This window comes from Oryx dammah, unplaced genomic scaffold (assembly GCF_014754425.2).
Source record: "Oryx dammah isolate SB20612 unplaced genomic scaffold, SCBI_Odam_1.1 HiC_scaffold_8, whole genome shotgun sequence".
NCBI lineage: Eukaryota > Metazoa > Chordata > Mammalia > Artiodactyla > Bovidae > Oryx > Oryx dammah.
The window spans coordinates 31,677,273-31,692,311 of NW_024070192.1; the positions used below are offsets into that span (position 1 = coordinate 31,677,273).

The following is a 15,039-nucleotide window of genomic DNA, read 5'->3' on the forward strand; positions in this document are numbered from 1 at the left end:
AGACTTGTGAGATTTTTGCAGGTTGTGGATTTTCTGGGGGTGCAGCCATGTACTTGTACACCAGCGTGATTCCTTAGCTTCAGGGCAACTCCATGGACTCACTAAGGTATTCAGTTTGAGCCACTATTTCCTGCACAGAACACAAGCCCCTGTACAGATCTAAGTGCCGGTCAAACATTTGCAGAGTAGAGTTGTCAACAGCATTTTATAGGGGGTGAGGGCTCTGTCATGCAGGCAGTGAGGTGGTTGTTTCAGGAATCCTGCCGAGCTCAACTTTCCAGGGGAAACTCGGGAAGATGGATCAGCCATCTCCTACTCTGACATTTGTCCCTGGACGGTGGACTCAGGGAACAGAAGGAGGGCCTCTGCCCGCCCCCATCCACCCCAGCCCAGGCTGCCAGGTCTTACCTTTTTCTCAACTTCTGCAGCAGTCTGCTTGGTGATCTCAAGGTTCTCCACCAGGGCCGTTTCTCCCAGGAAATTCCCAGAGGCCGAGGAGAGGCGAGAAAGCAAGTTGTCTTCCAATGTTTTGAGGGTGATTTTGAATCCATTCTGCTGCTTTGTGAGCTCTGACTGCAGTATCACATAAGGGAGAGTCAGGTATAGGAGCCCAGAGCATCCTGTTCTCAGGTTGGTCTGAACAGACAGAGGGTTTTGGGGCCAGAGCCCCTGCCCTTAGCAAACTGGAAGTGGAACAGAGGAGTGCTCAGGACCACAAGCATGTCAGATCAGCTGAGGACTTGAACCCCAACTGCAGCAGTTACTAATCATGTGATCTTGGGCTGAATTCCCCTTTCACAGTAGCCTTACCCGGGTTAAACCTGGCCCTACACATAGCAGTGCTGTGCAAGGCTTAGCAGAATGCTGGGACATGGTCTAGTCATTAAATGGAAGTTATCTGAGGGAATAGCTAGAGGATGGGGTCAAGTTTTACTTCTCTGTCATAACTCTACTGTCCTCAAAAGGAATAGCTCTCCTCCGTGAAAAGTAAAAGTGTTGGTTGCTCAGTCATGTCTGCCTCTTGGTGACCCAATGGACTGTAGCCCGCCATGCTCCTCTGTTCATGGGATTCTCCAGGCAAGAATACTGGAGTGGGTTACTATTCCTTTCTCTAAGGGATCTTTCTGACCCAGGGATCGAACCTGGGTTCCCTGCATTGCAGGCAGATTCTTTACTGTCTGAGCCACCAAGGAAGTCCTAATCAGTTATACTTCAATGCAAAGTAAAAAGCTTAAAGAAAAACCACATGCCTCAATCTGGCCTTAAAACCAGGATTCACTCTTGACTCCTGAGAGTGCTCCATGCCAAAGGCTTATGCCACCTGCTTATAGAATCTTTTTCTGAACTTCCCAATTTAAATCAGCCCCCTGGCTCTCTAATATTCCCCTGCTATTACAATCCAATCATATCTAAGGAGATAGGAAAAAGGACACTACTCGCTCCACACAAAATTGTGTTCCCTCCCAACTCATATGTTGAAGCCCTAAGCCCCCCCACACCTCCACATGACTGTATTGGAGATGGGGGTAATTAGAGAAGGAGGTAATTAAGGTTAAATGAAGTCATGAGGAAGGGGTCCCTGTGGTGGGATCATTGCTCTTATAAGCAGAGACACCAGAGAGCTTGCTCTCTGTGTGGATGCAAGGAAGAGGTCTGTGAATGCACAGTGAGAAGGCAGCCACCTACAAGCCAGGAAGAGAGGTATCGCGAGAAACTGGACTCTGAACTCTGTCTTCCAGCTTCCAGACTGTGACAAAATAAATATCTGTTGTCCCAGCCACTCAGCCTCTGGTATTTTGTGATGGCAGCTCAAGCTAAGACGTTCCCTAACATGGTTGAATCTATTTCTATTGCCCCTGCAGGAATGAATCCCATTTAGTTCTGGACATAGACACATGAACACTTGTGATGAGTGGTCCAAAAGTGTCTTGGACGGGACTGCAGTTTCTCCCAGCTGCCTTCTGCTTCCTGGTCTTCAGCCTGCTCTACCTTCTGCTTCCCAAGGGATGTTCCAGGGAACTGGTGTTGTTTCAGGAACATGACGTTGTTCTAGGAACATGGTGTTGGTGCTCCTCTGAGCTCCAGAAGAACCACACGGCTCCACTTCTGAAGGAACACCCCCCACCCCCACACGCAGAGGAGGGTGTACGGCAGGTTCGGGTGGCAGTGTTTCCCTCCTCGCTCCCTTGCTGGGTGGGCGCCTCATGTACCTTCAGCTGCTCCAGATCAGGTCTCTCCATGCTGACCACCGCAGCCAGCAGCTGGTCCTCCAGGCCTTCTCTGGTCACGGTGAAATTGATCAGGGTGGCCTGAGCTTGCAGCTCCGGTTGGTAGTGAGGGTTGGCCAGCTTGGTGTGAAGGATGAGCCGGAACCTGGGGTTATACTCACACTCTTTGTCTCCGATTTTAATGAACCTGGAACAAAGAGGCTCGTGTGAAGGTGGGTGCCTTCCTGGGAGCTTTGGTCAGGGACAGAATCCTGCGTGGGAGTTTTTGCAAGGTCGTAGCAAACGATATTGCCATTCAGATGGACGGGCATGTCTAGATTGAGCTTTCACGCAGGGAACAGGGTGGAGGCTGACATACCTTCTCCCACGGCCTTCCTGTTTATTTTTTTGGGTAAGGCTGGAGGGAGAGCTATCCACTTAGCGGTGCATGTACGTGGGAGCGCATTATAAAATGTTTCCAGCAGATGGCAGTAAAGCACTTGCAGGAAGGGGCACCATCTTAAGAGTGCACAAAGGTGACTTACGCGCTAGCAGTAGAGCTTACATTGTCTCGTGATTGGTGGAACATTACTTCTATGGGAGAAAATGCTTAAATAAGTAATTAAGTGCCTCCTAAAGACATGCAAGGGTGCTTCCCTGGTGGCTCTGTGGTAAAGAATCTGCCTGCTAATGCAGGAGACATGGGTTTGATCCCTGGGTTTGGAAGATCCCCTGGAGAAGGAAATGGCAACCCATTCCAGTATTCTTGCCTGGGAAATTCCATGGACAGAGGAGCCTGACAGGTTACGGCCCACGGGGTTGCAAAGAATAGGACGTGACTTAGTGACTAAACGAGGACATGCAAAGGCGGCTTAAGGTCTGAGCAGTGGGTCCAACCAGTCCTTCCCGATAACTCTCACCCCCTCTCCTATGTGCCTGTAGCCCTTCCCTGTCTCTCTCTTCCTCCCCCTTCTCCTAAACCCTTGCTAAGCCCTGATCAACTATTGGCACCCGAAGCAACAGGCACTCATCGAATCGACAAAGACGTGAGTTCTCAGAACTCAGACAGCTGGCTTAGATGAAATCCTTGTGGTTAAAAGTCAGCCTGGGGCTTCCCTGGTGGCTCACTGGCAGAGAATCAGCCTGCCAGTGCAGGAGACATGGGTTTAAGCACTGATCCCAGAAGATCCCACATGCCATGGAGCCACTGAGCCTGTCAGCCACACGGCAGAGCCTGTGCTCTTGAGCCCAGGAGCTGCAACCACTGACGCCTGCAAGCTCCAGAGCCCGTGTTCTACAGCAAGAGAAGCCACCACAGTGAGAAGCCTGCACAACCAGAGAGGAGCCCCCATTCGCTTCAACTGGAGAAAGCCCAGGCAGCAAGCGAGACCCAGCACAGCCAAAACATAGAGATAAATAAACAAATGTATATATAGAAAAAGAGTCAGCCTGCTTTTCCATCACATTTCCTCAAGTTACTCCAGAGGAGTGTGCTGTGGTTGTTAGGAAGCAGGCCAGTGAGCTGGCTGATGGAAGCTCCTCAGGAAACTTTCTGTAGGACAGGAGAGTAGTTAGGTGTTCCTCTTTTGGAAGAATGAGGAGGTGCTTCGGGAGAACTAGCTAGCTGGGAGAGGAGGCTCTAGGGAGAGCAGGTCTGTGCACGGTTCTACAGGGGCCATGGACCAGCCCCTTGGAAGGCCCGCAGGGCAGCTGGGTCTTACCGTCCTTTCTTAATGACTTCTCTCCCCAGCAGGGGTCCTAGCACAGGATCAATGGACTCTTCCAGATTTTCAATCAGCACCATGTCCCCAGCTTCCACAGCACGCTCTACCGTCTGAAGGTAGCTGAGGAGGGAGTTGGGCAGGTGAGAGTGAGGCAAGCTGTGGATTTGAGGCAATTTAACAAGGCAGCTGTGGCCTCTGGAACACAAGGGTCATCTTGGAGGCACAGCTCTCTGGGATGACTTCAGGGGCACGTCTTTTTTTATTTAAAATGACATTTATGTGATCTTGCCCATCAAGAGATGAACAGATAAAGAAGTTGTGGTACATATATACAGTGGAATATTACTCAGCCATAAAAAGGAACACATTTGTGTCAGTTCTAATGAGGTGGATGAACCAAGAGCCTGTTACACAGAGTGAAGCAAGTCAGGGAGAGAAAAAACTAATATTGTATATTAATGCTTATATATGGACTTGAGAAAAATGGTACTGATGAACTAATTTGCAGGGCAGGAATAGAGATGCAGAGGTATAGGACAGACCTCTGTCTAAGGGGAGGGAGGGAGGAATTCACAGAGCAGCACTGGAACATCCACATTACCATGCTTAAAGCGAGAGCCAGTGGGAAGGTGCTGTATGACACAGGGAACTCAGCCAGGTGCTCTGTGATAACCCAGGGGGATGGGATGGGATGGGCGTTGGGAGGAAGGCTCAAGAGGACTGGGACATACGTATATTCATGGCTGATTCACATGGTTGTATGGCAGAAACCAACACAACACTGTGAAGCAATTATCTTCCAATTTAAAAAATGGTATTTATGTGATCTGATATGTTTTTAGGAAAAGTAACAAAATGCAAAAAGAACATGAAAATTTACTGTAATCCTTGTGTCATTTACATTCTGGTGTTGAATATTCATGTCTGGATATATGATATTTTCAAGTTTATCATTATTATTTCTACTTATTTATATTATTCATATTTTTATTTATGTTTGCATTTGTATTTATGTTTATTTATTATTTTATCCACGCAGCTCATTTAATTTACAACCTGGGTTTGGTACATCAAATGTATTATAAATATTTTCCCATGTCATTAAATATTCTTCTATAACAATATTTATGTGACTGGATATTAGAATGTATTGATACATCTTAATTTACTTAACAATCAATTATCAAAAGCTAGGCTGTTTTTAATTTTTCAATGTTATGCAGAGGTTTAATAAGCACATAAAAAATTGATTTTGCCTAAATAGATTTACAAGTTTGATGTGATTCAATTCACACAATAAATAACAATATAATTTTTTAAACCTTGACCAAAAATCTTAAAGTTAATCTAAAAGAAAACAATAAGAACAGTTTAAGAAATAAATAAATGATGATGAAAAATAACAGGAGGGATTTACATTAGCTGATAATAAAGTATTTTCTATAACTTGAACAATACAGGTACATAGAAAGAAGTCTTAAAGGATATCACAGACCAAAAGTTGAGAGTGCTGGAAAAAGTGATGAATTATAGGGCTCATTTATTTATATGAGAAACTTCAAACAAGTCAACTGATTCAGGCTTCCCTGGTGACTCAGTGGTAAAGAATCCACCTGCCAATGCAGGGACTCAAATTCAATCCCTAGGTCAGGAAGATCCCCTAGAGAAGGAAATGGCAAACCGGTCCAGGATTCTTGCCTGGGAAAATCCCATGGTCAGAGGAGCCTGGAGGGCTATAGACCATGGGGTCGCAAAGAGTCAGACATGACTTATCAACTAAACAACAACATAACTGATTCCTTTTGCTATACACCTGAAACTAACTCAACATTGTAAACTAGCTGTACTCCAATAAAAACAAAAATAAAAAGAAAGAAAAGCAGAGACTCAGCACCCAAGCATCTCTCGCTGAGATGTTTCTTAAATTGAGAGGACAATCAGGAGAAAACTCCTGGTGGGGACCAGCGGGGTAGAAACAATCTTCGGTGATTTAAAATCCGCTCATCACACTTTTCCCTTCTGCGTAGTTGGCAAAGTGGGAACTTCTGTGTGCAGACACCTACCCCTTCTGGCCGATCTGGGTGACCCGGAGGTCCTCACCATACTTGTTCTTGATCCATTTGATGCCTTGTAGCTGAGGGTCCACCATGAGCGGCCAGCGCTCGCAGCTGAGGAGGATGGCGGCATTCTCCGTGGACATGCGGTCTGCAGGGAGGCCCTCATTCTGCCAGGTGGCCACGTCGGCATCATCCATCAGCATCCGCAGGGGGTCCAGGCTGGGAGTCACTGGGATTGGAACCTGGTGGCAAAGAAAGGGCACAGGCGCTCAGAACGGAAGCAGGGGGTGGGGCCACAGCTCACTCAAAAGACAGAACTCCTCTAAAAAGCAAGACCAAAATCCCCCTGAGGAGAGTTTTCCTGGCTGTGTGATTGTGGAGCATGTTTTCTCAGCGTCCTGATAGTCTTTTCTCTTGAGGGATGAACAGCAGCAGAAATCCCACCCTTGTCATCCTCGGTTCTTCAGTATATTCTCTAAGTCAAATGACTACCATAGATCAATCAGATCAAATCCAAGTGTGTTTGCTCAGTCGTGTCTGACTCTTTGCAATCCTTTGGACTAGCCCACCAGGTTCCTTTGTCCAAGGGATTTTTCAGGCAAGAATACTGGAGTGAGTTGCCATTTCCTCCTCCAGGGGATCTTCCCAACCCAGGGATCAAACCAGAGTCTTCCTTGTCTCCTGCATTGCAGGTGGATTCGGTTCAGTGGTATAGAATCTGCCTGCCAGGAGCCACAGGAGATGAAAGTTTGATCCCTGGGTCAGAAAGATTCCCCTGGAGGAGGAAATGGCAACCCGCTCGAGTATTATTACCAGGATACTCTCATGGACAGAGGAGCATGGCAGGCTGTAGTCCGTGGGGCTGCAAAGAGTCAGACACGACTGAGAAACAAGTATCATTTGTATGTTAATCAGCAGTCTCCATCCTCCTTACCCACGTTAGCAGAGTCATTTCCTGTCGCATTTCTGTGCTTCACAACCCAGGCTTCACACCAGCGATCACCCTCTCCTCTCACTGGCATCACCACTTGCTGCCAATGCCCAGCTCCCAAAGGACTGCAGACCCTCTCCTTTCTCCTGCTGCAGACCACCCCCCTCAACACAAGGCTGCTTGCAGGAGCTCGTCCCGCAAACCTGTCCACTGTCCCTGTTGGGAACCCTACCTTTTCTTCTGTTTATCTCTTTCAGCTCATTTAATTCTTCTCAGAATAATCATTTTTATTAGAAACTTTTTTTTTAATTGGGGTAAAATTCACATTCCTTAGCCATTTCAGGGTGCACAAATCAATGGCATTTAGTCGTTCACAATGCTGTGCAACCGTCAGCTCTGTCTCTTTCCGAAACATTTTCTTCACTCCAAAAGGAAACCGCACGTCTACGAGCAGTCACTCCCCGCTCCTGGCTACCCCCAGATCTTAGCAACCTCTAATCTGCTCTCTGTCTGTGTGGATTTGCCTATTCTGGATGTTTCACATAAATGGAATCACGCGATACGTGTGACCTTTTGTGTCGGCTGCAGAACGCTCTTGAGGTTCACACATGTGCACTGTTATTAATATTAACCTCTCCAAACTTCTCTGCAGTTTGTCCTCCTAGTTATCTCAGGAAAGCCTCTCCAGACCATCTCCTTTCCCTTTAATTATATCTGCTAAGAGTACGAATGGCCAATTCTATACCTTCGAGCAGATCTCAAAGGGAAAACCAGACACTGGAAGTTCTTATCCTGGAATCAGAAATGTATTTCAATAGAATCGTTTTCCTTTGTAATCGTATTCATTCCATTTTACATGCTACAAAACATTACTGTGAGAAGGAATGCATTGGTTTTATCAGACTGCCAAAAGGGTCCATGGCACAAAAATACTTGAGTCCCCCAAGCAAAGCTAGAAAACGCCTCGTTAACCTGCTATTGCGCTCCTTGCCTTCATTTGTTCAGCTAACGATTGTCCTTTCAACAATTTCCTTTCCACAAGTGTTCAAAATGAATAAATAACAGCTTAATTTTTATTTATTTCCCGGTACTATAACTGTTTTTTAATTTTTAAAAAAACTTAAAAACTTTTTTGGCTGTGCCATGTGGCATGTGGGATTTTAGTTCCCCAACAAGGGATCAAACCTGTGCCCCCTGCCTTGGAAGCGCAGAGTCTTAACTACTGGACCACCAAGGAAATGCACTATAACAGTTTTTAAACTACTGTTCAGCAAATTATCAGGTGGGTGGGATTTTATGAGCTGATCTGAGAAGCCAACCATCACTAGACAGTCCAGGCTTTGTGTTCCAAGGAGACACCTATAAATGCATTCTGGAACACAACCCTAACTGCATGCGGTGATCCTTCTGTGCTAACTCTCAGGCAGCCGCTTCTTATGACTCTCGTCTTGTCTGCTGGACTAAGACTGTCCTGCCAACACCCTGGTACGGACTGTCTTCTGTGCCTCTTGTCAGTGGCATGTAGGACAGGCTGAAGACTCGGCAAGTATTTGTGGGTTGAGGACCATGAGTGATGTGAGAGTGCCGAGGGGCAACATACCCTGAGTCCTCTTCAGCTGGAAACTGGCATTTCCCCATCAGGTCATGTCAGCGTGGAGGGAGAAGCTGGGAGGAAGAGCCACCTACTCACACTGAGAGCTGAGGACGTTTGACCAAAGCCAGTGAACTGCCTTCATAGGGGTGTCTGTGGGTCACAGACACAGACGGTGGAGCTTGGGGTGCAGTAACCAGAGGGCAGTGCAGCATTTGGGGAAAGAGGCTTGCCCTCCACTGCTGCTATTAAGTTTGGCACAAGAACAGGAAGGTTGAAGGGAAATACAGGATGTGTTTGGTGCCTCCTGGGTTTAACAGTGTTGAGAACTGTCAGGAGACAGCATGGAGGTGGTGGACCAGAGTTCCCACGCAGACCCCAGAAGGAGGACAGGCGCTGTCCCCAGGTGACCTGGAAGGCAGTGCATGGCGGTACATGGAAGTGTGGAAGGACATGGGTGCCCAGGTCTCCCTCCTGGATCCTGGAGGTCACTAGGGGACGCTCTGGAGGTGATGGGAGGAAGAAAGCAGGAAGGGACTAGAAGATTTGGATTATTACTGTCACGTGAGCTCATGAGTGACACGGGCCAGACACACCTGCAGCTGGCTCAGGTAGGGCCTCCACGCCGCGTCCAGGAGACTCTGGCGGTAGCACTTTGTAAAGAAGCCCAGGTACGAGATGGAAGCTGCAGTGAGTAAAATGTCTCCACATAATTTCCTTTCTTGTTGCTTGAAGTTCTGCACAGCTTCTGCCCATCTCACATTTTCAGAGGCCAGGCCTCCCACCTGCCATTTCAAAGAGCAGAGAGGGGGAGAAGGCACGTCATACCACGGGCCACAGAGCCACAATTCAGCCACAGAGACTGCACAGCACGCGTTTCTCAGCAGGGGACTCGGGACATCATCTTTGTGGCCCTGTGATCAATGCAGGTTTGCACCGGCTGCAGCAAACACTGCAGCAAATGAGCCCCTGTTCTCTGCCCTGAACCCGATGGGCCGATGGGCCGTAGAGAGACAGGGTCTGAATGCAGGCCTCAGGGCTCTGCCCTCGACAGGCATGGAGATGAACATGCCTGCTTCGAAGGGCCATGAAGAGGATTTACGTGTGATCATCCCTTGGGATCATGTCTGGTACTAAAAACATAGCAGAAAATCAAGCACCTCTCCCTTCTCTTCAAATACTGAAGATATGAAAATCAAAGAAAATCAATTGCACTATAAATCACTCACAGTGGGCAGGATGGGCATGGTCATTAAGCCACAGATGCACAGAAACAAAGTCCCAAGACTGCAGAGCAGGGCCTGACTCTGGCGGCCCACATCAGAGGCACGCGCTCTGGAGGAGAGACAGTCTCCCTATGGGAGGGCTGTGAGGCGGGATGCTCGGTGAAGCCTGGTTTCTGTGCTATGCACATGTATGCATGCTCAGTCGAGTCTGACTCTCTGCAACCCCCCTGGACTGTAGCCCACCAGGCTCCTCTGTCCATGGGATTCTCCAGCAAGAATACTAGAGTGGGTTGCCATTTCCTTCTCCAGGGGATCTTCCTGACCCAGGGATCGAATCCAGGTCTCCTGCACTGCAGGCAGATTCTTTACCGCTTGAGTCACCTGGGAAGCCCTCTGTGCTATGGTGTGATGACTGGTCACTTTTTCTTCCTTGAAAGATGACATCCAAGGATGTCAGAGCTGACAGACTTGAGGGGCTTACCCCACCTGACCATCCTCACCCAGTCTTAGATCACACAGATAAAGATCAGAAAGTCCCAGCATCTTGTCAGAACCCCCAGGTCAGCGGAAGTCGGGGGAGCTTCAGAGACCATCTGTCCTGAGTCCTAGAGCAGAGCCCCACCTCGTCTCCTATGAGGACCAATGCAGAAAAGTCTCCAACCAGGCAGAGAGAGGCCAAGGGAAATTCTGGGAACCAGGCAGGGGAGTGAACAGATGACAGGCTGGCAGGGAAGTCCTGACTGCCTCCCGCTCGTCGGTGGAAGAGCTGCCTCTACATTCAGTGAGGTTGGGGGTCTCAGAGCTGTGCAGTGGCAGGTTCAACACACAAGGGCTCAGACCCACCTGAGGCTTCACCTCCCATCACTGCAGTGCAGCTGGTTCAGTGACAGTTATGACTCACCTGTCCCTGAACTGGGAAACCTGGCTTTGTTATATACATAAATGGTGGCTGGAATAAACGTGTATGAAAAGGGATTGATTCCACTTCCTTTCACTGGTGAGGGAGGTGCTGTAAGGGCCCTCCATAAAGAGATATCACGTCCAGTGGGCACTGCTTTGCAGGCTCTGAGCTGATGATTCACGATGAGAAATGTAAGCCACAGGGGATGAAAATGGCTGCAAATCCTGTGATTCTCTTTTTGTCAGGGGCTGGGGCCTGTGGTCCCTCTCCGGATCTGACAGTGCTTTGACTAGTCGAACGCAAGGAAGGATGCTGTGCTGGCTTTTGGTCCCAGGGGCCTTAAAAGAATGGGAGCTTCTACTTTCTGTCCTTGGGACACTTGCTCTTGAAGCCCTGAGTGGCCATGTAGGTGACTACCCTGCTGGAGAGACCAAGGTCATGGGTGGCCATGCTCCGAGTCAGCTGTCTGGCTGGCTCCTTTCTGCTTCTGTCTCAGCGCCTCATCCTGTCCACACCCTTGTTATCAAATGCCCCACAGGGAAGAAAGCCCGGGTTTGCCTATCAAAGGCTAGTTTTGTCTCCAACGATTCCCATGGCCGTTGCAGGTACAGGTAAGCAGGTCATGCCTCTTGAAAGCTGCCTGAAGGACCCCACTCCCTTTCCTCCCAACCATCCCTGTAGGAAATCTCCTTTAACCAGATCAGGGTGTGTGTTCATACTTTCCCCAGGAGTCAGCCTCTGCAGCCCGGAGCATTTTAATATTTCTTGCCACTCTTGTCAAAGTGGGGCTCAGCTGTGTTCATCTACTATGTACCTCTGAGGCACCCAACAAGCTCAGCTTGTGTAATTAAATCCCGCCTCTTCCTCCGCCCCGTCCCTGGAGGCTCACACTTACCAGGCGGTTTGCAAGGGAGATGGTGCCTGCAGTTGCTTCAGCTTCTTGCTGACATTTGAGTTTGTCGGCTGTTGCTTTCTCAAACTTGGCCGTGAGTTTGGCCAGGTTCTCATTAAGGTGCTGTTGAGGAAGGAACGCAAGGTCTGTCAGCAATTCCAGTGCTTCAGAGATAAGGGTCCACGTGCAGGGCGTTTTTAAAGAAGCCCCATGCTCCCCGGAAGAAGCTGTGAGGGACTGGGGAAATGGGCAAGGAAGGGAAGGAAGGCAAGCTGGGGGGCTCTCAGGCAGATCCCCGTGGGAGTCCAAAGGGTCCTGATCCAAGAGAGAGAACCCAGCTTTCATGTCCCTCACACAGTCAGTGGTCCAGGAGCAGGAGGGGGTGATGGGCCAGGAGACGTGAAATGAAATGTTAGGTACTCAGTTGTGTCTGACTCTTTGTGAGCCCAGGGACTGTAGCCCGCCAGACTCTGTCTATGGACTTTCCCAGGCAAGAATACTGGAGTGGGCTCTCCAAGGGATCTTCTTGACCCAGGGAAGAGACCAGGAGAGAGAGACTTAAATTCTGTCTCTCTTTGTACTGGGGAAAATGGGTTCCAGTACTCTGAGAGAAAAGTGAAAGCGCTGCTTTGCTTTTAGAAGCAAAAGCTCACTGGAGCCTGGGGAGGCCTGGAAATGGACAGAAGGATCCCAGGACCGGGGGTGGGAGTGCAGGGAGGAGCCAGACTGTCTGCTGCAGTTGGTTTGCAGGTTGGAGTAGGTCTGCAACCTGGGTCCTCCCCGTGCTTCAAGGTCTCAGGAGTATAAGACAACTTCACCTAACCTCCTCCATTCTCTCCAATTATCCCAAAGTAGAGGAACATTTTTTTTAAAAGACTTGGTTCTAGGTTTTTCTAAATGTATTAAGAATTTAGAATGTAAGCGCACAGTCTTTGCTGCCCCTGCCACGCCTGTTTGCATCCACAAAGCCACCGAGTTGCATGGAAGACACCTCCAGATAGGTCTCGCATCTGTGCCACAGTAGGGCTTCAGGCTGCTCTGTCCATCATCACCAAGTCACAGGAGGAAGAAACGAAGAGCCAGGCTTATACAGCCAAGCAGCTTAACTGGGAGGGGAGGCATCCAGTTAATGGTGTCAGGCTGGCCACATTCTTCTACCTCCTCTTCTTCCCAAGACTTCTCTAACACGATCATGAGTGAAAGACGTTCAGTCGTGTCTGACTCTTTGTGAGCCCATGAACTGTAGCCTGCCAGGCTCCTCAGTCCAAGGAATTCTCCAGGCAGGAATACTGGAGTGGGTTGCCATTTACTTCTCCAGGGGATCTTCCTAACCCAGGGAATGAACCCGGGTCTCCCACATTGCAGCCAGACTCTTTACCAATTGAGCCACCAGGGGATAAATTCAAGGGAACGATTAAAACACAAACTGGTGGGAAATCCAGACTGTGTAAGAAAATACAAAGTGAGAAAAAAATGAGAGAAAGTAGAGGACCCGGCAGAAGTTTCTATGGGCTTTCCTGGTGGCTCAGAAGGTTAAGAATCTGCTTGTAATGCAGATTTGATCTGAGTTTTATCCTTGCGTTGGGAAGATTTCCTGGAGAAGGGAATGGCTACCCATTCCAGTATTCTTGCCTGGAGAATCCATGGACAGAGGAGTCTGTGGGCTACAGTCCATGGGGTCACAGAGTTGGACACAGCTGAAGTGACTTTCACTTTCTTTACTTTGAGAAGTTCTGATATCTAATGAATATGCACTCCAGAAAATAAGATTAAAAAAGAAACAGAAGAAAGACTATAAAGCATCTTGTGGAACTGAAGAAAATAAGTCTCTACAGGCCAAGCACAGAGAATAAAAAAAGAATGACAGCTAAGTACCTCAGTGCAACATTTCAGACGCCAAGAATAAAGAAAAAAAAAATCGAAGGACTTCCAGAAAGGCAGAAACACAGTGCACCCACAAAGGAATGGGACTCTGACTGTTCATCAGACTTCTCATCAGACCAAAAGATAAAGCACTCTGTTCTAAGAGGAAAATATTAGTATCAGAATTTAATACTCAGTGAAACTGTCAATTCAGTTTAGAAACAAACAGATATGTCCAGACCAGAATATTAGATAATTTACCTCTCATGTAACATGTCTGAAAAAGTTATTTAAGAGTGAGCCAAAGCAAAACAAGAGAAGAAATCAAGAAAGAAGCCATGGGGTCCAGAAGTCTTTGGAATGAACCCAAGAGAGCAGTGAATGTGATTACTTTCCATTATTGGAGCTTTGAGTTGGAAACAAGCAAGAAAGGTCTTGGGAACAAAGGCAGGCTTCAGTAGGACACTGGATTGGATGGAGATTTAATTTGTTTTTTTAAAGATTTTTTTTTAATGTGAACAATTTTTTTAAAGTCTTTATTCAATTTGTTACCATATTTATTTTTAAAAAAATGTTTTGTTTTTTTGGCCACAAGGCATGTGGGATCTTAGCCTTCTGACCAGGAATTGAACCTGTACACTCTGCGTTGGAAAGTGAAGTCTTAACCACTGACCACCAGGGCAGTCCCTAGAGAGCTTTTTTTTTTTTTCCCCCCCAAAGGAACTAATTCAAAGAGAGAGAAAGAAAGAGAAAGTAGAAATCCCAGGGGGAAAGGTATTTTTAAAAAGAAATGTAATTGTACTTTGATCTGTTATGAACAATATAAACAGATTCATAGAATATAAATATAATTTACTGTTCTTTCAGTTTTTTGAATCAGTCAATGGGGAGCATCTGGGACAACTGATTTTGGTTACAATGTAGGGATTTTCAGTGTTGGTGATTCAAAAACCAAATAATGATAAGTAATGATAAGGGAAGTGGGCGGTAAGGGCGGGGGAGATGAGCTAAAGGCGAGGGCACTAACTCCATCTTGAACACGAGGGCTCCAAGGAAGCAGCCTCTGTGTGATTGAACAAGGAATTGAGGTCATGTCGGCGAAACAGAGTCACTGTAATGAGATAGGAGATGATTGTCGTCCAGCCTCCTGGAGCAGAAAGTCAACTGTCTAAAGAAGAACAATGACAAATGGATGCGGCACAGCATGTAGACCGGGCTCAGAAATTCAGATGCGCAGAACAGGAAGACGATGTAAACTAGCCAGATGAGTCTAATGTTAAAAAAAAAAGGGGGGGCCGGTGGGGACTGTGACAAAATGCAGCAAAACTGCCTGCTCGAGTGGGAAGCCACTGCTTAAGGCCAGAGTCAGTCAGTGATATTCAGGAATCTTGTGATTGTTCTAAGACTGGCCAGAAATCAGATATTTTGTTTTAAATACTGGCCACCAGTTAAATCATTTCCAAGCAATATGTGCAGGACAGATAAAACACATTTAAGCCATTGGGTTGCAAGCTCCGAGTGGTGTCAACAATCAGTTCAGCTCAGCTCAGCTCAGTTCAGTTCAGTCGCTCAGTCATGTCCAACTCTTTGTAACACCATAGACTGCAGCACTCCAGGCTTCCCTGTCCTCCACTATCTCCTGAAGCT

General features: G+C 47.6%; 1 protein-coding gene across 2 annotated transcripts in view; it reads right to left on the bottom strand.

Annotated features, from left to right (window-relative positions):
• Window positions 1-15,039, bottom strand: part of DNAH9 (dynein axonemal heavy chain 9) — a 284,846-nt gene that overhangs the window by 52,735 nt on the left and 217,072 nt on the right. For both annotated transcript variants that reach the window (XM_040243337.1, XM_040243338.1), the window contains 6 exons: window positions 11,533-11,652; window positions 9,107-9,295; window positions 5,995-6,230; window positions 3,929-4,051; window positions 2,211-2,415; window positions 409-573 (listed from right to left, as the gene is read on the bottom strand). In XM_040243337.1, coding sequence (XP_040099271.1) covers window positions 409-573; window positions 2,211-2,415; window positions 3,929-4,051; window positions 5,995-6,230; window positions 9,107-9,295; window positions 11,533-11,652 — 1,038 coding nt within the window. The remainder of the gene's footprint in view (window positions 1-408; window positions 574-2,210; window positions 2,416-3,928; window positions 4,052-5,994; window positions 6,231-9,106; window positions 9,296-11,532; window positions 11,653-15,039) is intronic.